Raw genomic sequence first — 24,847 nt, forward strand, 5'->3', positions numbered from 1 at the left:
TTTTTTTTTTTTTTTTTTTTGAGACGGAGTCTGGCTCTGTCGCCCGGGCTAGAGTGCAGTGGCCGGATCTCAGCTCACTGCAAGCTCCGCCCCCCGGGTTTACGCCATTCTCCTGCCTCAGCCTCCCGAGTAGCTAGGACTACAGGCGCCCGCCGCCTCGCCCGGCTAGTTTTTTGTATTTTTTAGTAGAGACGGGGTTTCACCGTGTTCGCCAGGATGGTCTCGATCTCCTGACCTCGTGATCCGCCTGTCTCGGCCTCCCAAAGTGCTGGGATTACAGGCTTGAGCCACCGCGCCCGGCCTTGTGCCACAGTCTTGAGAGACTTCTTGGAGACTTCTGAGAAATGAACTTGGTCTTTTCAATACCGTAAACTTGGAGGTTTGAGATCTGCATGGTTTTATTCTAAGTACAAGAAAAGGAGCTAGTAGCATGTTTTTTTTTTCTTTTCCCTCTATTGGACCATTTCCTGTATCACTAATGTGCTTTGCCTCAAACTTTCTTGAGGTCTTTTTTAGGCATATGGCTCAATCTATTTTATTTTTCAATATGGGCTGTAGTTCATATATTTTGAAGTTTCATAATCTTAGGAAAAGGAAATGCAAGTGTGGTTTGGCATTTTAGATCTGGGAAGAACCTAAGATTGACTAAGGATTGGCCATTGCTATGGTCTGAATGTGTTTCCCCTAAATTTGTATGTTAAAATCCCAATCCCCAAGGTGATGATATTAGCAGGTGGGCGTCTTTGGGAAGTTATTAGATCATGAGGGCAGAACCGTCAAGATTGGAATAAGTGCCCTTAAGAAAGAGAACCCAGGCTGGGCACACTGGCTCACACCTGTAATCCCAGCACTTGGCGGGGGCAAGGGCGGGCGGATCACCTGAGGTCGCGAGTTCGAGACCAGCCTGGCCAACATGGCGAACCCCATTTCTACAAAAATTAAACAGTGTGATAGCACACGCCTATAGTCCCAGCTACTTGGGAGGCTGAGGCAGGAGAATCACTTGAACCCAGAGGGCAGAGGTTGCAGTGAGCCGAGATCGTGCTGCTGTACTCCAGCCTGGGCAACAAAGCGAGACTTTGTTTCAAAAAAAAAAAAAAAGAACCCAGAGGGCTCACTTGCCCCTTCCACCACACAGTGAGAAGGCACCATCTATGAGCCAGGAAGCGGGCCCTCACCTAACAGGATCTGCTGGGGCCTTGACCCAGGACTTTCCAACCTCTAGAACCATGAAAAATTTCTGTTGTTCCTATAAGCTGCCCAGTCTGTGATACTTTTGCTATAGCAGCCCCAACAGAATTAGAATAATTTCTATTTCTCCTTTAGCTTAACACGGGACTTTAGTTTTAATCTTAACTGAGAATGGGTGGCCCTGCTAATTGCTTTGCTTTACCTGTTTTCAAAACACTTTGAGCTAAGAATTTTTCACCCAATTATCACACATGATTAAAAAACAAGATGCTTAAAATGAAAAAAAAAAAAAAAAAACCAGACACCCCTACCTTTACCCTACTTGGTTTCCAGGTCCTTTTCCTCAAAAAATATTTCCAACTGCTTCTGGTTTTGCTAGTTTATTTAAAAAATGACAACTGTTTGAGCCAAATCTATACTTGATACCCATTGTTGGGTTTCTTTAGGTCATTCTGCTGTTCTCTCAGTTTCCCAGGTGTTTTGTGTGTCTTCCTTGTGCTATTAATTTTCCTGTGACCTTGTTGGTCAGATCCACAGAGGCAAATGCAAGTGTTTTTCCTTGCTTCAGAACATGTGCTGTAATCACAATATCTTCTCCTAATTTTGCAGGTGACATGTACCTTGAAAGAAAATGAATACAGTTAACAGCAAATAATTTTTCAAAGGGAAGGTTGTGTGCATCTCACAACAGTGTTCCTATGTAACTTATTTTACTCATAAAAATAGTTTAACAGTAGTATTGGTAAGCTTTTTGTACTATCAAATGTGAATGGCTGGTCCTAAGCAGGTTCTATCTTACCCGTTCCTTACCCACACAAGTTTCTTTTCCCAAATATATAAGAGGTTTTCTTGCCTCCCCTTTTATCCCTTTACGTTTCCCACTTCATATTTATTTGGGGCTGGTGAAAGATCTCCAGCTTTCATTTAACTCTCCTTAACTTCTTAGGTGAAATATCACTTGGTGTCTATACATTGTCCTAGCCATATTTACAATTTATTTGACTCTAAAATGACAATATAACAACTATAAGGAATTGATACGATGTCCTTACAATCTTGGTGATGGATTGTCTATATTTTTAAGAGATGTACATCCTACTCACTTGTAATCGTTAAGTTATCTTTAACTCAGCTGGCTCCAGCTAATTTAAAAAAAAAATTGGGGAGATGAGGATTGTTTAAAACAAATGTTAATGTTTTAAAGGGAAACATTTCCTTACAGTTTATGTTTCTGCTTTTTAGAAAGAAGCCTTTAAAAAGGGTATGTGTTTTTGCCATATTCAAAATAAGGCTTCAGTATTTATGGCTGGGAGGTATAAGAAAGGTGGATCTGGCCAGGCACGATGGCTCATGACTGTAATCCCAGCACTTTGGGAGGCCGAGGCAGGCAGATCACCTGAGGTCAGGAGTTCGAGACCAGCCTGGCCAACATGGGGAAACCCCATTTTTAGTTGAGATACAACTAAAATGCAAAAGTTACAAAATACAAAAGTTAGCCGGGCATGGTGGTGGGCACCTGTAATCTCAGCTACTTTTGAGGCTGAGGCAGGAGAATTGCAGGAACCCAGGAGGCAGAGGTTGCAGTGAGCCGAGATCATGCCACTGGACTCCAGCCTGGGCAACAGAGCAAGATTCCATCTCAAAAAAAAAAAAAAAAAAGAAAGGTGGATCTTCTTGCTGGAAAGAACAGGCTTTTCTTGAATTCACATACCTTAATGTAAAGAAATGAAAAATGGCATGTTTAGTAGTAGCATGCCCAGTTTATTTCCCTAAGTTTTGTTTTAGAAGTCAAGAAATTTGGCTAACAGACATTAAACTCATGGAAGATAAGGAACCTTTTGTGCTACAGATGAGTAAACATTAAGTCCGGGGAATTTGGAAGTTGGCATTTTGTTAGTAATATTCTAAAATTTCCCCTTTTGTTATTTTGGAACCTCGCTTGTTTTTAACCTAAGTCACAGTCTAACAGGCATCCTCAGTCTGTATAATATAGAACTTGATGTGCAGGGGTGGAGTAAATTTGGTACCATGTCAAGTAAATCAAAGAGTGAATCAAGTGTTAATTGACTGAAACATTATTCATTTACTTTTGAAATAGCTCTAACTTTTGAAAGACCATGTGCTAGTTTTTGTTCAAGGGAATCAGTTTTTGAAGCTTAGGCAGCTCTTGGTGGCCAATGTTTTTGGCAACACATATTTGAAAGGCCAAGACTACGTTTGACTTACCGAAAATTCCTTAGGGTTGTAAAGGCAAAAGTACCTTAGTAGATCATGAAATGCAGTGCTAGGTTTGAAGATCTCTCTGCTCTTAATAGAGACTTTTAGGGAAAATCAAGTCATCAACTAGTCCTACCTCTTATCACATGAAATAAGGACTGCTGAATATGCACACCAGTAACATAAGCAGAGCCTTTCTTTTCTGTACATCTTAATTTCAAAAAGCATTTGGCTGCATCTTGTGATTTGCTTATTGTACCCTCAATTTATTTCCATAAAGAAGGACTAAATGTTTCTTAAGTAAACTTGATAAAAGATTTAGATTCCTTAAAAGCCTACATTGGCTGGGCAAGGTGGCTCACGCCTGTAATCCCAGCCCTTTGGGAGGCCGAGGCGGGCAGATCACAAGGTCAGGAGATGGAGACCAGCATGGCTAACATGGTGAAGTCCCATCTCTACTAAAAATACAAAAAAATTAGCAGGGCGTGGTGGTGGGCACCTGTAGTCCCAGCTACTTAGGAGGCTGAGGCAGGAGAATGGTGTGAACCCGGGAGGGGGAGCTTGCTGTGAGCCGAGATTGCGCCACTGCACTCCAGCCTGGGCGACAGAGCGAGACTCCGTCTCAAAAAACAAACAAACAAACAAACAAAAGCCTACATTATTTCCATTACCCTCATACCTTATCACAATGACTCTCTCAACCTAACCTCTCAGATTTTTCTGTTGCTTAGGTGGAAAAAGCAGTTGTCTTGAAACTAAATCCCTGCGGATAGGGGCTCTTTAATGAATGGGGCTGCAGTAGTACCAGTTTATGTTGGAATTGAGTTTTTTACATTTTGGAAGTTCGGCCCTGAGGGGCACTGCTCCCTGATCATGTAGTTTAACTCAGAACATGTCTGTGTAGTCACAGGGAGAGATCCAGGATTGCTGCCCATTCTTAACACTTTGGGAGGCTGAGGTGGGTGGACACTTGAGGTCAGGAGTTCAAGACCACTCTGGCCAACATGGTGAAACCCTGTCTCTACTAAAAATGCAAAAATTAGCCCGGCATGGTGGTGCACACCTGTAATCCCAGCTACTAAGGAGGCTGAGGCAGGAGTATTACTTGACCCCCAGAGGCGGAGGTTGAAGTGAGCCAGATTGCGCCACTGCACTCCAGCCTGGGTGACAGAGGGAGACTCCATGTCCAAAAAACCCAACACTAGTGTTCAGTTTGTTAGAGTAAGATTACAATGTGTATATGAACTCTATTTTGAATTGTGTGTACTCAATATAATCCTCGTATTGTTACAAGTGGTATTTTAAAAATTAAATGAAATGTAATTTTTTGTAGAGATGGGGGTCTCGAACTCCTGGCTTCAAGCAATCCTCTTGCCTTGGCCTCCCAAAGCGCTGGGATTATAGGCGCGAGCCGCTGCGTCTGGCCCTGAATGGCACTTTTAAGGACTGTATACACATTAAAAGCTGCATGTTGCTTTTTTGAATGTTTGGGATCATTCCTCTTTTACTATTGATACACTTGAAAATTAACTGCTCTAGTTCTAGATTTTAAGGCTGTGGAATATTTCTTTTTTTTTTTTTTTTGAGATGGAGTCTCGCTCTGCCACCCAGGCTGGAGTGCAGTGGCCGGATCTCAGCTCACTGCAAGCTCCGCCTCCCGGGTTCACGCCATTCTCCTGCCTCAGCCTCCCAAGTAGCTGGGACTACAGGCGCCCGCCACCTCGCCCGGCTAGTTTTTTGTATTTTTTAGTAGAGACGGGGTTTCACCGTGTCAGCCAGGATGGTCTCGATCTCCTGACCTCGTGATCCGCCCGTCTCGGCCTCCCAAAGTGCTGGGATTACAGGCTTGAGCCACCGCGCCCGGCCTAGGCTGTGGAATATTTCAGGACAAAATCTATAGCTGCAGTTAAGGAGATAAGCGGCTAATTGAATCTCATGCGTTACTAATAATATAAATGTGTTTAGTCTCAGTTGTTTAGACAGGTATCACACAGAAGGTATTTGGAATACAGTTTGGATACATACGTTATGTTCATATCGACACTGACTCCGGGTGCTCCCCTTTCCGTGCATAGCAGAGCCATTGTTGATATGTTATCTACTAATGTGGCTGTCAAACCACCATGGAGAGTGCCTAGTGTATTGGTATGCTCTTCTTCTACTTTCATTTCACAAATCACTTTCCCAGGAGCAGCAGAGACAAGAGTAACCTAAGTATAAAAAAAAAGAATCCTGAACATTCATTCTGTAGAATTAGAAAAGCCCAAACAGCCCATGAAGAACAATGGATTGAACTGAATCTTCTGAAAAAAGTTGACTCAGGAATTCAAGTAAATCACCAATCTCTCTGATAGAAACTGACCCTCATGCAAGTTATTTTTAAAGAAAAAGGAGTGTTTAGTGAAAAAATAGTAGTTTTGGCTAATCTCCACTCTTCTGCAGAAATCAAACATTCAGTCTGAGCTTTTCAGTCATATGTATGACGCCTGGCATTTTTTAATGTCTCATTGGATCTTTGACGCCAACAAAGACACCCAGCTGAGATCTGTTAACTCATAATAGTTTCAATTTGTTGTTTCCTAGTTTTGTACAAGCAGAATGATATTAACATTTTAAGTCACTTAATGAACAGTTCAACTTAAAAGACAAATTCAGTCACTGAGTTACTAGCATTTAAGAAAAAGTTTTATACTATAAACCCATGTTAGTATTAAGTGTAACAAATCCAGCAAAGTAAGTTACTGCTTTTAAGGTGTAGCCCTATTTACAGTAAGTATAAGGAAAAAGTATTACATGAAAGATAAACATATACAACAATGTATTTAAAATTTTATGATTTTTGGCTGGGCATGGTGGCTCACGTCTATAATCCCAGCACTTTGGGAGGCTCAGGCGGGTGGATCACGAGGTCAGAGTTTGAGACCAGCCTTACCAACATGGTGAAACCCTGTCTCTACTAAAAATACAAAAATTAGCTGGGTGTGGTGGCGCGCCCCTGTAATCTCAGCTACTCGGGAGGCTGAGGCAGGAGAATCGCTTGAACCTGGTAGGTGGAGATTGCAGTGAGCCGAGATCGTGCCATTGCACTCCAGCCTGGATGACAGAGGGAGACTGTCTCAAAAAAAAAAATTATGATTTTTATATCAAACATCTTTAAAAAGACAACTTATAGAAAGGTAAGTTTTCTTATGTATTTATGTTTAAATTACTAGGAAAAACCACCATGGTATAATATTTAGAACTTAGAGCTGAGCCGTGAATGGAATGTGCCGCATCCAGCAACATTAATTTTCGCTCTCACTAGAGGTGTTCAGGAAGAATATGGATGAATATTTGGTGTGTCTGTTGTATTTGGGAGTAGGGGGATGTCTCAAGTATTAAATGGTTGGTTATATTCTAGATAAGTACCATTTATTAGGCACTGTGATATACTAGGCACTGCGCCAACCACTTACATGTACTATATAGTAAGGAAGAGACAACATCCATTTGCAGAGAACTTAAATTCAGAGTGATTTATTTTCAAGGTCACCCAAGATGTGATAAAAACTGAGATTTAGATGTAAGTCTTTCTACCTTCTTATCTCCCTAATCACTAACTATATATAAGTAACATCTCTAGGTATATAGTGGCCTTTATGACTCCCACCAGGAAGACATTTGAGAGTTTCACAAACCACCTATTTAGTGGTTTTATTGTTGAAGGCTCTGAAGGAAAACAGAGCCATGCGATATAAAACATCCTAAACAATATTATGTCATGTTTTGCACAACAGGTAAATCAATGTCAAAAATAACTTTTAGAACAGGATCTTTTTTGTTGTTGGTTTTTTTGTTTTGTTTTTTGTTTTGAGACGAAGTCCTTTTCTGTTGCTGAGGCTGGAGTGCAGTGGCTTGATCTCGGCTCACTGCAAACTCTGCCCTCCAGGTTCAAGTGATCCTCCTGCTTCAGCCTCCCAAGTAGCTGGGATTATAGGCACATGCCACCACACTTAGCTAATTTTTGTATTTTTAGGAGAGATGAGCTTTCACCATGTTGGCCAGGCTGGTCTCGAACTCCTGACCTCAGGTGATCCACCAGCCTAGGTCCCAAAATGCTGGGATTAGAGGCATGAGCCACCGCGCCTGGCCTATGATCATCTGTTTATAGCAATAAATGATCTAGCCACAAGATGTCCTCATAAACTAATAATACACAACCGAGCAAGAATAAGGTGTAAACTCACTTCATTCACACATTTATGTGATTCTTTATAGGAGGCATTGGCAATGTAAAAAATGAATGAAGTTTAATCCCTGCTCTTAGCAGGTTCAGTGTCTAAAGAAAGAGATAAGCACATAAACTGCAGTGGAAGAAACTGTTGTAGACAGAATAAATACAGGTTTCTTGGAGTAAAGATATCCAACTTTTGAAAGTGTGTATTTCCAAGGAAAAGACATTAGGAAAGGCTTCCTGGAGAATGACAGCTGAGTCTTGAACAACAGGCAGGAGTTAGCCAGGTGAAGATAAGGGGAAAATCCAGGCAGTTTAAGAAATAGAACTAAGGCCAGGCGCGGTGGCTCAAGCCTGTAATCCCAGCACTTTGGGAGGCCGAGACGGGCGGATCACGAGGTCAGGAGATCGAGACCATCCTGGCTAACACGGTGAAACCCCGTCTCTACTAAAAATACAAAAAACTAGCCGGGCGAGGTGGCGGGCGCCTGTAGTCCCAGCTACTCAAAAAAAAAAAAAAAAAGAAAAAAAAAAGAAAAAAAGAAATAGAGCTAAATATGAGCGGCTTGTAGACAGCAAAGGTAGTTTTAATGTGTTGTTTTTGTTTTTGTTTTTTGAGATAGAGTCTTGCTCTGTCACCCAGGCTGGAGTGCACTGGCGTAATCTTGGCTCACTGTAACCTTTGCCTCCCAGGTTCAAGTGATTCTCCTGCCTCAGCCTCCAGAATAGCTGGACTACAGGTGCGTGCCACCACACCTGGCTAATTTTTGTATTTTTAGTAGAGATGGGGTTTTGCCACGTTAGCCAGGCTGGTCTTGAACTCTTGACCTCAGGTGATCCACCCGCCTCGGCCTTCCAAAATGCTGGGATGACAGGCATGAGCCACTGCACCTCAGTTTTAATGTATTTTAAGGCACAGTTTGTTCAGTAAAGCTTAGTTCTTAAAGTTCCATTTGATTACCTAACTTTGGCTGGGATGGCAAAATGTAAGACAAATATCAGTTAGATTTTTCTAGTACAGAATACTGGTTTTGATTTTTTCCCCCCAACTTGAAAGGCCAAAGGACATACTAATAAAATTGTTTTAAAATTTACATTGGAATAGAGAAAATTTTGTACTGGGAAGCCTGATATGGCAATATAAATGCCTTTATATATTCAATTCTTGTCTCCTCAAGTCAAATAAGAGAATTAAACCGACGGAAGATGATGAAGGAATGTCCTGCCCAACCTCCCAGAGCTAATAAGTAGTCTTGTTGGGGAAGAGGCCAATGCAAAGCTAACTTCTTTCTGATGAAGAAGGGGAACAGGGAGAGAACCCTGTGAAAAAAACATGTCAGCCTTGTTAAGATGGGCTGTAGGGCACACACTTGTTTATTCAGTTATATCAACATAGCTAACTCCATGTTAGAGACCATGCTGAGCAATTTGCCATGTGCTGTCTCAGTGCTGCCAATGTCTGAAGTGAATACTATTGTCTTCATTTGACAGATGAGAAACCGCTAGTCTAAGTTTAACTAGGATGTCTCAGGTTTAACCATTATGCAAAACAGCCTGCCCTCACATATCACCTGGACTGCTACAGACAACTGGGTCCGGATTCCTTAGGTGTCTTGGTAAAGATGGTATGGAGGCTTTTATGATGTCAAGGGGTCAAAAATTTACCTGCCATGGCCTAACCATACAGAGAACTGTCCAGATATGTTCAGTCCCAGGATCCTGCAGGTTGGACAATTGCAATAGGTTGGCAAGAACTTTTATGGATCAGCACTATTTGCCACAATGGGCTCCTCAGTATATCATAAAAATGCTTCCATGTACACATGCATATACAGTAATCTGTCCCTTTCATATATGGCCTTATATCATGCTGTCTGTTTCTTGTACTTCATGCATTCATATGAGTTTATATGACTTCGTCTGTGTCATCCCAGCACTTTGGGAGGCCGAGGCAGGCAGATCACTTGAGGTCAATAGTTCAAGACCAGCCTGGCCAACGTGGTGAAACTCTCTCTACTAAAAATACAAAATCAGCCAAGCATGGTAGGGCACGCCTGTAATCCCAACTACTTGGGAGGCTGAGGCAGGAGAATCCCTCGAGCCTGGGAGGCGGATGTTGTGGTTAGCTGAGTTCACACCACTACGCTCCAGCCTAGGTGACAGAGTGAGACTCCGTCTCAAAAAAGACTCAGGTTGCCATAGCCCCTCACCCTCTCCCATCTGAGCTACAATTCATCACAAAGAGACACTCCACGTGACACAGAGTCTGTCCTCACTTTTTCTGTAAAGATAGGGAGAAGGCTGCCTAATAACGGCAGTGAAGATGCTGTTATTCATCACTGAGATGGTCCTTTATGAAGCTGAGTACCAAGAATTTTCTTTAAGCCTTGGCATTTCAGATCATTCTGGTCTTTAAAAGAGTTGCATTCTGCTGAGCAGTGGGATAAAGAAAGAAGCCACTGCCATCACTGTAAGTGCTGCTGGCTGCTGTGCAACTCACCACCTCTGCCTCTGCTAAACAGATACAGGAATGTATGTCTCTGGCTCAGTAAGGGTGTCTGTAATGGGCCTAAAGCACAGGAGTGTGACATATGGTATGAGAAAATCTGTGTACATAAACATGTGAGCCACCCCAAAAAGAAGACTGTATACAGAAGCATAGAGAAAAACAGTCAGTCTTAATGGATGAGAATTTTCTATGTGTATATTTGTGAATAAGGCTGTTTTCAAGCAATTTTCCCTGATGATGGACGTTGCTAACTTTCTGTGTGACACTGCAGATGACAGGAGTTCTAAGGACAGTGTATGAATGCACTTTCATATAAGCAGGAAAGGAGGTAAAAAGACAGGATGTGGCAGTGTGAAGGGGTAGCAACAGCAACAAACACAGATGACATTTATGTTCAAGGGGCCCTAAAAAGGTATATGCTATAAAAGTACCATGGTTCAACCATATTGCTGTTATCAGTCCAGCATTTCTGCTTTATAATGTATGTTCTAGTAGCTTCATTACACAGGTGATTTCCGCTTAATGGTTAAGAGTAGTGGTTCTGGAAGCAGACTTAGGCGAGACCCTGAACTGAGGATTCTCCATCTATAGAGATAACGTACTGTACTGCCCTTAATAGAGTTTTGTAAAAATTAAGATTAAAATTCAAATTAGGACAAGGCCTGGTACATCACAGGTGATCAAAACACTTTAATTTTGGGAGACTGAGGCAGGAGGATTGCTTGAGTCCAGGAGTTTGAGACCAGCCTGGGCAACAGAGCAAGAACCCAACTCTATAAAAATTTTAAACAATGAGCCAGGCATGGTGGCATGTGCCTGTAGTCCCAGCTCCCAGGGAATCTGGGGTGGGGAGCATCGCTTGAGCCCGAGAGGTCAAGGTTATAGTAAGCTGGGATCGTGCCACTGCACTACAGCTTGGGTGACAAGAGTGAGACCCTGTCCCCAAAATAACAACACTTTAATTTGCATCCTTATTATAAAAACTATTATTAAACAGAAATTTTCGTTTATATAATTTGGCATGTGTTTTCTTAAAATTATTTCTATTGCTGAGGTCAGCTATGACCTAACTACAAAACTCAAAGGACCCTTGGCAACCTCTCTCTTCCTTCAGTGACCTCTCAGCATTAGGTGACATCATGAACTTTTCCTGGGCTTCCCTTAACTCTCATGACACCACCTCCTCCTGGCTTTCCTCCTACTCTACCAGCCACTCCCCAGTCTCCTTTGCTGGCTCTTAAGTCTTAGATTTAACTAGTCATTCAAAGACCAGACTTGATATTGGATTTATTCAGAAGGATATAGGATATATTTCTCTCCTGAGTTGTTGCAGTTAACTTCCAATTTATCTCCCTATTTCTGCCCTTGCCACCACCCCCATGTTTGGTCTCAATATTAGCAACAAGAGTGCTCCTTTGAAAATATAAACAGTGCTTGACAGAAAACAACAGTGCAAAAGTGATATGCATTCAGCATGATCCTTGACTTTATGTTCAGATAAAACTATTGTTAAGTTGAAAGTATCTCAATCTATGATGGACTTATCCCAATGCGACCCCATCGTAAGTCAAAGAGCAGCTGTAGAAGTCAAATTATGTTACTTGTCTGCTTGAAACCCTCTCTAATGGAGCCCTCAAACAATGAAAAGCACAGCAATGGAAAGTCTGAGGGCCTTAACACTTTCTATTGCCCTTCCTGGAACACTCTTCTCCTTCAATATTCATGACTTTCTCAGGTCTTTATTGAAATGTCACTGTTTCAGTGATATCTTTCCAGTTAAGATTTAACATTGAACTTCTTAAAAAAAAGAACTTACAGGAATATACATCTTGGGGCAGGGTGGGGGGTGGATTTAAGTTCTCCTGCACCAATACTCTATCTTCCACCTTTATTTTCCTTTATAGCAATTATCACCATCTAACATACTATGTATTTCCTTTACCTATTTTGTTTAGTGTTTGATTTGCTCCACTAAAATAGACATTCCACTGCGTGCAGGGGTTTTTGTCAGTTGTGTTCACTGATGTATCTCCAGTACCCAGACGAGCAATGTTTTAGTAGCTAACATACATTCTTTCCTGAAGGAATGTATGTCTCTGGCTCAGTAAGGGTGTAGGCACACAGTAGGCACCCAAATATTTGTTGAGTGAATGAATACACTGAAACTTGAAGGTCAACGAGGAGCATTCTATAACAATATGCCCAATATTTAGTGACTTCAGCAACTAACTGAACAAACTATAGGGAGAATATTCTATGTAAAAGGCATTCGACTGGGCACCTTCCACTAGGCACTAAAGTTCCCTTTGACAAATGGTTATTAAGCATGTGGACTTGTTCCCAAGGAAAAAGTACAGAGGGAAGACAAACAAATCAGCAGATATTTTCAATAATATACAGAAAGTTCTATAACAAAAGTTAGTCAAGGTGTAGAAGTAGATCAGAGGAAGACATTCGGGCTGCCAGGGAGGGCTTCTCAGAGGTAGCAGGTGTCACCTGCAAAGGACTTGAAGGATGAGTGAAAATGGCAGGCAAATGGGGCAAGGGTAGAGGATCCAAAGGTGAGCCTTAGTCCTCAGGGAGTGTACAAAACAGCAAGGGTTATAAGAGAACGCCAAAAATAACAAGAGTTGCTAAACTAATCCCATGGAAAGCAACACAAAGCCCTAGGGAAGAGCAAACAGGAATTAAATTAAACATTCCCTGCAGGTTAGTTAGCTAAGCTTAAGTAACCCTGCTTTTGTTCATTGAAATAGTGGTGGTGGTGACAGATATGCTACCAAAGAATAAAAACAATTACTATCCCACTAAAACAAATTTTAATGATTAAAAAAATCACTATATTTTTCTTCCCCAAAGGCTGATAAGTGGCAGATTTTATTGAATCATTCTGGAATGCCTATAAAGGTGGGTGCTCTGAAGGCCTGCATCACATGGATCTCATTGGCAAGACTTCTCTCATACACAGGTTCTCTACTGCCTTGAACCTGGAAAAAGTGGGCTGATAGGGAAGGAGCCTTTCTTATCCTGTCTTCCACAGATTGAGGATTTGGGAAATATTTGTTCATACTTCCAGTTCTCCTTTAAAGAGGGAAAGCACAAACTGTGTGGAATTTTTGCAGCTGAGCTTCAGTTTGGAATCTAGTACGGTAGTTCCCAGGAGGGGATGATGCTCTGAATGCAAATATGGCAGACCAAGGCCAGGGGAGCAGCCCATTTGTCATACAAAGCAAAACAGGCACAAAGAAGTTTAAATCATCCCTGTTCCCTTTGTATGCTACAAAGTCCTGGAACTCCTAGGATGGTCAAGTAACAACTGCAGTTTTTCTTCAGTGTTCTGTTTTTAATTCAGCAGTAGCTCAGAGGATCTACAAAGAAAGAATTAAATCTTGACTATCTTCCATGGCAGAGAAAATATATTCATCATTTCTCTTGAAATTGGTCATTCATTCACTACTGCTAAAATTATAATTTTACAAAATAGTTATATTTGCTGTGAGTTTATGCCACGTTCCTTTCCCCTACAATATGAATAACTCTTGAGTTCATTATTTCACAAATTGTATGTTGATTCCTTAAATCCTATCTCTGAGTCATCTAACTTACTGTTTTTATTAAATTTTTAATTATAAAAATAAAAACATTCGTTTTACATATATAAAGCAGTATAGAGGTACAATTTCCTACCTACTACCCTTTCAGTGCTGAATATCATTCTATACCATTCCCTAGGCTTACTCATATATACACAATTTTTTAAAGGGTATTTTTCTTACCTTTTATTCGATTACAAAAATGGGATATTACGTACATTACTTGGCAGCTTTCATTTTCTCTTCCCAATGTATCACAGTCATTTCTCTAGCTCAATTTATTTGTTTTTAATTTTTTTTAGAGATGGGGTCTCTCTATTTTGCCCAGGCTGGACTCAAACTCCTGGGCTTAAGTGACCCAAAAAGAGAAGGCACGACACCATGCGCAGCCTCCAGCCCAATGTATAGAGATCTCTTTCAATAGCTGTGTGGTATTCCCTACTATGAATATACTAGAATTTGTCAAGCTATTTCTTAAAATATGTGTTATTTCTATATTTTTTTAACATCACAAAGATGCTTTATTTGTATAGGATAGATTGACAAAATTAGATAGCTGAGTATAAGAGTATATATTTTAAAGTTTTTTTTTTTTTTTTTTAATGTTTTGTTTTTTTGAGACAGTCTCTTTCTTGTTGCCCAGGCTGGAGTGCAGTGGTGCGATCTCAGCTCATTATAGCCTCCACCTCCCGGGTTCAAACAATTCTTCTGCCTCAGTCTCCTGAGTAGTTGGGACTACAGGCACCACCATCATGCCCGGCTAATTTTTGCATTTTTAGTAGAGACGAGGTTTCACCATGTTGGCCGGGCTGGTCTCGAACTCCTGACTTCTAGTGATCCGCCCTCCTCGGCCTCCTAAATCCCAAAATCCAAAGGGATTACAGGTGTGAACCACCGCGTCCAGCCATATTTTAAATTTAACAGATCTGCCAGATTTTCCAACAGTAATGAATATGTTGTTTCCTCATTGGTTAACAATAATGCATATTACCTTAATTTTTACACTCTGACAAGCAAAACATAGTATCTCATGGTTTTAATTAGCATTAGCCAGACTCACAGTGCTTTTAAGCATCCTTTAATGTTTATTGCCTTTTTTCTGTGAATAGCCTCTTTATGTCTTTTGTGCCTACTTACCTATTACAGTCTGTCTCTACAGTTCTTTTTACCTATCAAATTTTAACACCAATTCATATGGTGAAATTCCAGACTGTTGTATTTTGACTTTTATTGTATCTCTTGCCATAAAAAGATGAGTTCAGATGAACAAAGTGCATACTGCCTGACACATAGTGCTATGTAGATGTTTTTAAAAATAAACGATTGAAAGTTCTTTTTAAGGTTGTGCACAACATTTAATGACATGCTCCTGTTAGAAAATCACTGTTAAGATGTGACTTATAGTAACACAGGACTCAGTCACATGCAGTTACTGTGATTTCTTTTACTAATTCTCCCAGGGTTGGACATTTAGGTTATTTCCCTTCAGACAATTTTTTTTTTTTTTTTGAGACAGGGTCTCACTTTGTTGCCCAGGCTGGAGTGCAGTGGCATGATCATAGCTCAATGCAGCCTCGACCTGCTGGGTTCAAGGGTTCCTCTCACCTTAGCCTCCTCTGCAGCTGGGGCCACAGGCACACACCACCACACCTGGTTAATTTTTAAAATTTTTTGTAGAGTGGAGGTCTCATTTTGTTGCCTAGGCTGGTCTCAACCTTCTGGGCTCAAGCTATCCTACTGCGTTCGCCTCCCAAATTGTTGGAATTACAGGTATGGGCCACCATGCCCAGCTATTTCCCACTTTTGATATCACAAATAATGCTGCAACAAATTTTTTTGTACATAGATCTTTGGAAAAAAAAATGCCTTATTTTGTCTTGGGTACTGCTTATACATAAGACGGTTTTAATGACCAATGAACTTGAAAATATCTATTGGCATATCATGTTGATAAATTTTGAATATCACTGCCCTTTTGTAGTCAGTCCAAAATCTGTAAGTTCCTCTATCAATAGTAAGTATAAGATCTATTCTTCTGGCTGGGCGTGGTGGCTCACGCCTATAATCCTAGCACTTTGGGAGGCTGAGGCAGGAGGATCACTTGAGGTCAGGAGTTTGAGACCAGCCTGGCCAACATGGTGAAACCCCATCTCTACTAAAATACAAAAATTAGCCAGGCATGGTAGTACATGCCTGTAATCCCAGCTGCTATGGAGGCTGAAGCAGGAGAAATGCTTGAACCTGGGAGGCACAGGTTGCAGTGAGCCGAGATTGTGCCATTGCACTCCAGCCTAGGCAACAAAGTGAGACTCTGTCTCAAAAAAAAAAAAGAAAAAAAGATCTATTCTTACCTTTCTAACCATTTCTGTCTTCTTTACATGCTTTCTTTCTCTCAAGCCTGTATGTCTTTAAGGTTCAGTCCTAAATCTTCACTGCTTCTCTCCAGTGTGTTCCTCCTCTTGACATCTCATTCAGGTATTCACCTTCATCACTCATTTCCATAAAGATGACTTTACACTTTGCCTTCCTTTGGAATTCCACTCCTTATTTCTACGTGTGTTGGACTCCACATGGTATTTCTGGACCCTAGCACAGTGCCTATCAGTTGATATTCCCAATGTATGTTCCTCCACATGTGTTACTGTGGGAGGAAAGTTTCAATGGCGAATAACTTAAACACAATAATGTTAAGCATATTTATTTACTGCAGAACAACTCAAAAGTTTTAATATGTAAAAGGGATACAATATCTCCACCTACATGAAGTACCTACAGTAGTCAGTTCATAGAGACAGAAAGTAGAATGGTGGTAGCCAGAGCTGGGGGCAAGGAGAAATGGAGAGTTATTTTTTAATAGGTCATAGTTCCAGTTTTGCAAGATGAAAGAGTTTCTGGAGATGGATAGTGGTGCAAAACAATGAAGATGTAATTAATATTAGAAAACTGTACACTTAGAAATGGTTAAGATGGTGTGTGTTTCCTCCAAATCTCATGTTGAAATGTGATCCCTAATGCTGAGGTAGGGCCTAGTGAGAGGTGTTTGGGTAATGGGAATAGATCTCTCACAAATGGCTTGGTGCCCTTCTTGCTCATGCAAGATCTGATTGTTTAAAAGAGTGTAGCAGCCTAAGCAACAAAGTGAGGCCTGTTTTTACAAAAAATTTTTAAAAATAGCTGGATGTGGTGGCATGCTCCTGTGGTCCCAGCTACGTGGGAGGCTGAGGCAAGGAGGATTGCTTGAGCCCAGGAGGCTGAGGCTGCAGTGAGCTGTGAATGTGCCACTGTACTCTAGCCTGGGTGACAGGGTGAGATCCTGTAAGAAAAAAGAAAAGAAGAGAAGAGAGAAAAGAGAGAGAAGAAAAGACAGAAAGAGTAAGAGAAAGAAAGGAGAGAGAGAAAGAAAGAAAAAAAGAAAGAAAAGAAAAAGAATAGAATAAAATAGAAAAGAAAAGAAAAGAAAAAGAGTGTGGCACTCCCTCTCTCTTGCCATCTGATGCACCTGCTCCGCTTTGCTTTCAGACATGATTGTAAGCTTCCCAAGGCCCTCATCCAGAAGCAAGCACACCACTTCTTGTACAGCCTGCAGAATTGTCAGTCAAAATAAGACTCTTTTCTTTATAAATTACCCAGTCTCAGGTATTCCTTTATAGCAACGCAAATGCACTAACACAGGTATTACATTTTATGTTATGTGTATTTTACCAAATGTTTTAAAAAAGGATACATCAGTGTTTACTGAACTTACTTATTCATGAAACTCTTTTTGTAAACAGTACCTCTGATGGCCCTCTTCCTGGCAGCAGGAGTGGGAGAACTTGGGAAAAGAAAGGGAAACAGGATGACAGACAGAGAGGAAAATAGAGTGCAAATGAGAGAGAGAGAGACAGAGAAATAGAGGGAAAGAGTAAGTAAGAGAGAAACTGGAAGAGACAGAAATCAAAGTAAGACACAGAGGGTGAAACTAGAAAAAGAAATAGTGTAAAAGGAAGGCAGAAAGTTAAGACATGTTGAAGATTGTCTGTGAAAATCGTAAGAAAAGCTATAAAAGGGAATTTATGCAAGAAATATTGTATAATTTAAAAGTAGGCCTCCTGAATGTAAAATTATTTTAAAAAACAGTTCATGTACAAGATATGTAAAAAAAAATATACTTTTAATAACAGGATTATAAGGAGGCATAATATGGATTTTTACCTATGCTAAAGGCGAAAAAAAATTTTTTTTTGTTTTAAAGGTTTAAGCAAGTTTTAAAATGTTACTTATAAAGAAAATTCTGTGTATAAACATATCGGCTAAAGTTAAAGGGGTGTCATCCAGTTTTTCTGTGAACTGGACATTAAAATCAAAGCACAATAGATTTTTCTTAAAGCACTAACCTGCTCTTCAACAAAAATTATAAAAAGTTAAAAAGAGTCTATAAAAGTCTTACCTTATAGTCAGACATTAAAATTCGGTAAATAATGTCTACAAGATTTTATTAAAATTACATTTAACATTAATGGCACATTAATATAAAGGTAAATTTTAACTTATCTAGCATAAACTCATACAAAAACATTGTCAAATATCAAATGGTGTTTGGCTTTCTTAAGGCCTAAAGGCAGCCAGGTAAGTCACAAGGCTCCTTATCCCCAAGGCCACGGCGCACAGGGGCGATGAAGGCCACAAGAAGGCCAAACATTAAAAGGGGGCAGGGCTGCAGCGCCCCCTAGGCGGCGCTGAGTGGGAATAGAGCAAGGGGCACCACCATGAGGCCTCAAGCCCAAGCCCCAGGATATGCAGCAGAAATTATATACTTAATGTATTTTCTACTTTCTCTTCCCTTGGAACTAAAAGTCTTTTAGAATTTCCAGTACACCAGCACCAGCCTGAAAACCACACCCTAATCAAAAGACAGAAAGAAAAAGAAACTCAAGCCAGCCTAGGAAGAACCCTATTTTATGCTATTAACCACTGAGACTGCCATCTGCATAGCCGAGAAAAAAATGGACCATCATACTCGAGTCAAGAAAACATCTTCCTCTCAGAATCATACTAGAATCAAATCCTACTAAGTTAAAGAAAGCTTAATTTTCATATACCTTCTATATTGCTTCCTTTCCTTTCCTTGTTCTGTTACTAGCTCCTTTGTAACTAAGTCTGACTCACCTCAGACCATTGCCTTTAATGCTTGCTCTGTCATACCTTGTGGAAATGTGAAAGATCAGCAACAGCTAGCCTTTTCACACAAACATTTATGTCCCAGCGCTCTAATTGACACAGTTACCCCTAGCACTCATTGTTGTAATGACCTGCAGAAAAGACATCAATTTTCTGCTCCTACAGCCTGGCAACCTTGTAGTAAATGGGACTACGTCCCTTAAACTACTCAGGAGCAAAGTTGACTTTCATGAAAAAGGTTTGTGCAGATCTAAAACCCCTCATCTATTTCACTAAAAGGACTACCCCTTCTAACTGTCAGCATTATCAATATAACCCTGTCCTTCTCTTCATCACCACGTCCACCCTAACTCACTCTAGACCTGCCCTTAGTCGCTTCTATGGTATGGGGATTGACATAAATGGAAAAGACCCCCTAGGTATTTTTAAAAGACGCATTTTTCCCCATCTCCCCCTTCTTCAGTAGCCTCAGTTCTGGATCCCACACCAGTTGCTCCTACATCTAATAAAAGTAGGTTGTCTATTTCAAAAATAAGAGATCTAAGACAGACCTTAGCCATCAAGACAAAATATCAAGATGCAAATGCCTGGCTGAAATGGATTAAATAATCCGTTTGCACTTTAAATAAAAGCGATTATTATGCTTATATGCACGGTATGCCAGAGGCCCAGATTATTTCCTTTCCACTCAGATGGTCTCCTCGTTGACCAGATATGGACTGTGTAGAGGAAAGAAAAAGAGATCAGACTGTTATTGTGTCTATGTAGAAAAAGGAAGACATAAGAAACTCCATTTGGATCTGTACTAACAAAAATTCTTCTGCCTTGAGATGCTGTTAATCTGTAACCCTAGCCCCAACTCTGTGCTCACAGAAACATGTGCTGTGTTGACTCAAGGTTTAATGGATTTAGGGTTGTGTAGGATGTGCTTTGTTAAAATTGTGTTTGCAGGCAGTATGCTTGGTAAAAGTCATCACCATTCTCCAGTCTCGAGTACCCAGGGACACAATGCACTGCGGAAGGCCACAGGGACCTCTGCCCAAGAAAGCCTGGGTATTGTCCAAGGTTTCTCCCCACTGAGACAGCCTGAGATATGGCCTCGTGGGAAGGGAAAGACCTGACAGTCCCCTAGCCCGACACCCGTAAAGGGTCTGTGCTGAGGAGGATTAGTGAAAGAAGGCGGCCTCTCTGCAGTTGAGATAAGAGGAAGGCATCTGTCTCCTGCTTGTCCCTGGGAATGGAATGTCTTGGCGTAAAACCTGATCATACATTCTGTTTACTGAGATAGAAGAAAACCGCCTTATGGCTGGAGGTGAGACATGCTGGCGGCAATACTGCTCTTTATTGCACTGAGATGCTTATATAAAGTCAAACATAAATCTGGCCTACGTGCACATCCAGGCACAGCACCTTTCCTTAAACTTATTTATGACACAGAGTCCTTTGCTCACGTTTTCCTGCTGACCCTCTCCCACCATTACCCTATGGTCCTGCCACATCCCCCTCACAGAGATAGTAACGATAGTGATCAATAAATACTCAGGGAACACAGAGATCAGTGCCGGTGCAGGTCCTCCGTATGCTGAGCGCCAGTCCCCTGGGCCCACTTTCCTTCCTCTATACTTTGTCTCTGTGTCTTAATTCTTTTCTCAGTCTCTTGTCTCCACCTTGCGAGAAATACCCACAGGTGTGGAGGGGTAGGCCCCCTGCAGGACTGTAAGGTGGCTCTTTTTCAAAATCACACTGCTTGGGATAATTCATCATACTAAGCTCTCTCTGCTATTTCCTAAAATTCAACACCCTGTGGGTCGGCCCCTGAGGGCAATACCGCTTCCATTTCTAAATGCCAAGTTTACTTTGTGCCTCTCATGGCAGGAGGAAAATTTGGTGCTCCTTGAAAACATAAAAGGATACAAGAAGCTCAAGCCTTTCCAAGAGCTCGTCCATCAGTCCATGCCTAGCCATCCCCAAGCAAATATATAGTGGTACTGTGGAGGACCTTTACTGGACACTGCCAAAAAATTGGAGCAGTACTTGTGCTCTAAACCAGTTGGCTAGCCCCTTAACACTGGCATTTCATCAACCTAAAAAGGTAAAAACAAAACACTGCAGGCCAAAGGAAACTCCTTGAGTCCTTTAATCCTTAGGTTTACACAAATGTTATTAAGGTCCTATGAGAAGTGCCAAGTAAGTTTAAAGCACAAAATCAAATAGCTGCAAAATTTAAATGCACATTGTTCTGGTAGGTAACTATAAATTAAAAAAAAAAATTAACTTCAATTCTCACCTCATTCACTCTTATTATTGCTGTAGACTGTTATATTATTCCCTGCCTTCAAAGTTTTATACGAAAACTTGTCTCTGTCACTCTTACAGAGTAAACTGCTAACTCTCCTCCACCGTATTAAAAAAAGTTACCTCTTTTAGAAGGACAAACAAAGCAATTAAGTCAAAACATATTAAACAAGTTTGAAGAGGAATTATGAAATAAAAAAGAAGGGCAATATTGTAAAAAGTAAAGTAGAGGTTCCTCTTCAAAGACTTTCCTCCCCATCCAATTAGGAATAAATAGTAACTTCTCTTAGAAGAAAAATTTATTCAAAGACCTGTGTTTCTAAATATGTGCCTTGGCATGCTTATACTGGTCCAAGCGAGCATTAGGTCATAGCCTGTTCCTCTTCCTTATTTAAAAGTGTTTTTACCTTTCTCAGCATTCCACAAGTTACTTCCTCCTTCCTTTGTTCTGCTCTACCTTTGCCTTTTAAAAAGTTCTAAGTTGCTAGCCAATTGGGACAAATACAGAATGTGAGGTCCAAGGGAAACCGGACACGGCAGTAGGGTGGACGCGTCAGGTTATAAATGACCCTGTCTCCTTTGTTTTGTGTACTCTTGTGGCAAAACTGCTGGTGAGTGTACCCTTTCTGCAGGAAGTAAAAATGGCCTTACTAAATAAATTAATATTCAAGTGCTATTTCTTTATGGTACTGGGGAACAAGCATTTCAAACACTATTTTGGCTAAAATACCTCACAGCTGCAAAAGAAAAAGGAGAGAACAAAAAAAAACACGTTTGGTTTATGTGTTTGCTTCCTGCCTTAAAAAAAAACTGTTCTTTCATTTTCTTTTCGTCCACCCTATACCTCCTTCCCACTTTGCCATCTGCAGTACCAACAAAAAAATCTAGAGAAGGCTTCTAATTACTTGAACCCCTTTAAAGAATTCAGAAGAAAGGTGCCACTCACCCCCTTTTGGGGTGTTCTGTTTTCTTTGTGGAGTTTCAAGAGTCATGGGCAGATTCTTTTTATGTCTTAGGCTCTGTTTTTCTGTATTGCATGACCTAATCTTTTTGGCTTTGAGGTACCTGAGATGACTTTGCACCATGAGAGGATTTGACCTTGGCCTGTATAATAGTGGACGAGAGCTACAAAGTTAGGGGTGGCTGAGCAGTTTACAGGAAGTGGTCTTGACTTTTTTTTTTTCTTTTCTCTCCTAGGAAGCTGTTGTTTAAGGATCCTAATTCTAGTTCAAAGATGCATTCTAAAGGGTCTTCTCTAGTGCTTTTTCTCCCAAAATTAATCTTAATTTGGTTTGTCTGCGCACATTTGTGTGAGGAGCTGAACTGTTGTTTTCATAGGTTAATGAGAGACTGAGTTTTTTTAGCTCGAAGAGGAAAAGGCATTTGCTCCTCCCAGCCAAAAGGTGCCCGTGGGTGACTGGGGCCCTCGTGGGAGTGTCTAGGGGTTGAGCCCCCATGACATGCAGTGGCCTTGCAGAGAAATCCCCAACAAAAATTCATTTAAAAAATAGTGGCTAGGTACTCGCTTTGGTAGCACATACACTAAAAATGGTGGCCAGGCGCAGTGGCTCATGCCTGTAATCTCGGCACTTTGGGAGGCGAGACGGGAGGATCACTTGAAGTCAGGAGTTTGAGACTAGTCTGACCAACATGGTGAAACCCGATCTCTACTACAAATACTAAAATTAGCCGGGTGTGGTGGTGGGCACCTGTAATCCAGCTACTCGGGAGGCTGAAACAGGAGAATCGCTTGAACCTGGGAGGCGAAGGGTACAGTGAGCCGAGATCACACCACTGCATTCCAGCCTGGGCGACAGAGGGAGACTCTGTCTCAAAAAAAAAAAAAAAAAAAAGTCTCATCCAGGAAACACATATAAGGGCAGTCACCTGGCGTTTAGAGTCCTCTCAGAGGTCACAGGCCTCCAGAGAGCGAAAGAGACACAAAAGAGGGTGGAAATGACATAGTGGTGACATACTATGGAGTCTTGCCCACTAGCAGTACATATTGATCCACCACACAAAAATCCTAGGCCACAGCTCAGTTCCTCCTTTAAAAAAAAAAAAAAAAAAAAAAAAAAAAAAGGCTGGGCGAGGTGGCTCACGCCTGTAATCCCAGCACTTTGGGAGGCCAAGGCGGGTGGATCATGAGGTCAGGAGATCGAGACCATCCTGGTTAACACAGTTTCACACAGTGAAACTCCATCTCTACTAAAAATACAAAAAAAAAAAAAAAATTGGCCGGGTATGGTGGCGGGCGCCTGTAGTCCCAGCTACTCGGGAGGCCGAGGCAGGAGAATGGTGTGAACCGAGGAGGCGGAGCTGCAGTGAGCCGAGATCACACCACCTGCATTCCAGTCTGGGCAACAGAGAGAGACTCTGTCTCCAAAAAAAAAAAATAAAATAAAAAATAAAAAATAAAAAAGAAGCAGGAAACAACTAATCTAAGAATGAGGAGAAAGCAAGGAGAATGACTCACTTTTGAGCACTCTGTAGGTTGTATGCACCTCCACTTGCCAGAACTTCCAACCTCAAGTGATCCACCCGCCTCCCAAAGTGCTAGGATTTGGCCTCCCAAAGTACTAGGATTACAGGCATGATCCACAGTGCCTGGCCTGCTTCTGTAATTTTTAATAGATAAGACATTGATATTGGTTTAATGAAAATAGCTGCATCTTGAATTTAGTAAGATTACTATAACTTCTAATCCTGTGGCTTTAGGCAGTCTAGTCCACAGGCAGTAAGGAGGCTTGTTTTGGGAAAAGACTGTTACTATCTTTGTTTCAAAGTTAAACTCTAAGTTTCTGCCAAGATTAGTTCAGCCTATGCCCAGAAATGAACAAGGACAGCTTGGAAGCTAAAAGCAAGATTGAGTCAGTTAGGTGAAATCTCTTTCACTGTCTCAGTTATAATTTTGCAATGGTAATTCCATAACTTTAAATGATGACTATCACAGTTTTCATAATCTAGGTAAACAATTAAAATAATTAGGTAAATATAATGGGATAAATATTCATAGACAAACATGTCATAATTTAGATTATAAAGTTATATTAAATACTAGATATTTCATTATTTGGGTATTTTCCAATAAATATACATAGTAGGAAAACATTCTTGCTTAAAAAAAAAGTGTGTCCTTTTAAAAAAAGTTGAACATGGGGAGGTTCCAAGGTGGCTGAATAGGAACAGCTCCAGTCTACAGTTCCCAGCATGAGTGACACAGAAGACCGGTGATTTCTGCATTTCCAACTGAAGTACTGGGTTCATCTCACTGGGACTTCTCGGACAGTGGGTGCAGCCCACGGAGCAGGGCGGGGCATCGCTTCATCCTGGAAGCACAAGGGGTCGGGGAATTCCCTTTCCTAGCCAAGGGAAGCCATGACAGACAGTACCTGGAAAATCAGGACACTCCCAGCCTAATACTGTGCTTCTTCAAGAGCCTTAGCAAATGGCACACCAGGAGATTATATCCTGCACCTGGCTGGGAGGGTCCCACGTCCACGGAGCCTCACTCACTGCTAGCACAGCAGTCTGAGATGGAACTGCAAGGCAGCAGCAAGGCTGAGGGAGGGGCATCCGCCATTGCTGAGGCTTGAGTAGGTAAACAAAGCTCGAACTGGGTGGAGCCCACCACAGCTCAGGGAGGCCTGCCTGCCTCTGTAGACTCCA

General features: G+C 41.2%; 1 protein-coding gene across 1 annotated transcript in view; it reads right to left on the reverse strand.

The window, feature by feature from the left end:
* Positions 1-1,555: 1,555 nt before the first annotated feature.
* LOC105482542 (acyl-CoA thioesterase 13) overlaps positions 1,556-24,847 on the reverse strand; it is a 31,023-nt gene continuing 7,731 nt past the window's right edge. Inside the window, exons 2-3 of the mRNA XM_011742678.2 lie at positions 5,434-5,618; positions 1,556-1,811 (exon numbers count right to left, since the gene is read on the reverse strand). Of these exons, the coding sequence (XP_011740980.1) occupies positions 1,655-1,811; positions 5,434-5,618 (342 nt within the window). The 3' untranslated portion in view covers positions 1,556-1,654. The remainder of the gene's footprint in view (positions 1,812-5,433; positions 5,619-24,847) is intronic.

This window comes from Macaca nemestrina, chromosome 5, assembly GCF_043159975.1.
Source record: "Macaca nemestrina isolate mMacNem1 chromosome 5, mMacNem.hap1, whole genome shotgun sequence".
NCBI classification, from domain to species: Eukaryota; Metazoa; Chordata; class Mammalia; order Primates; family Cercopithecidae; genus Macaca; species Macaca nemestrina.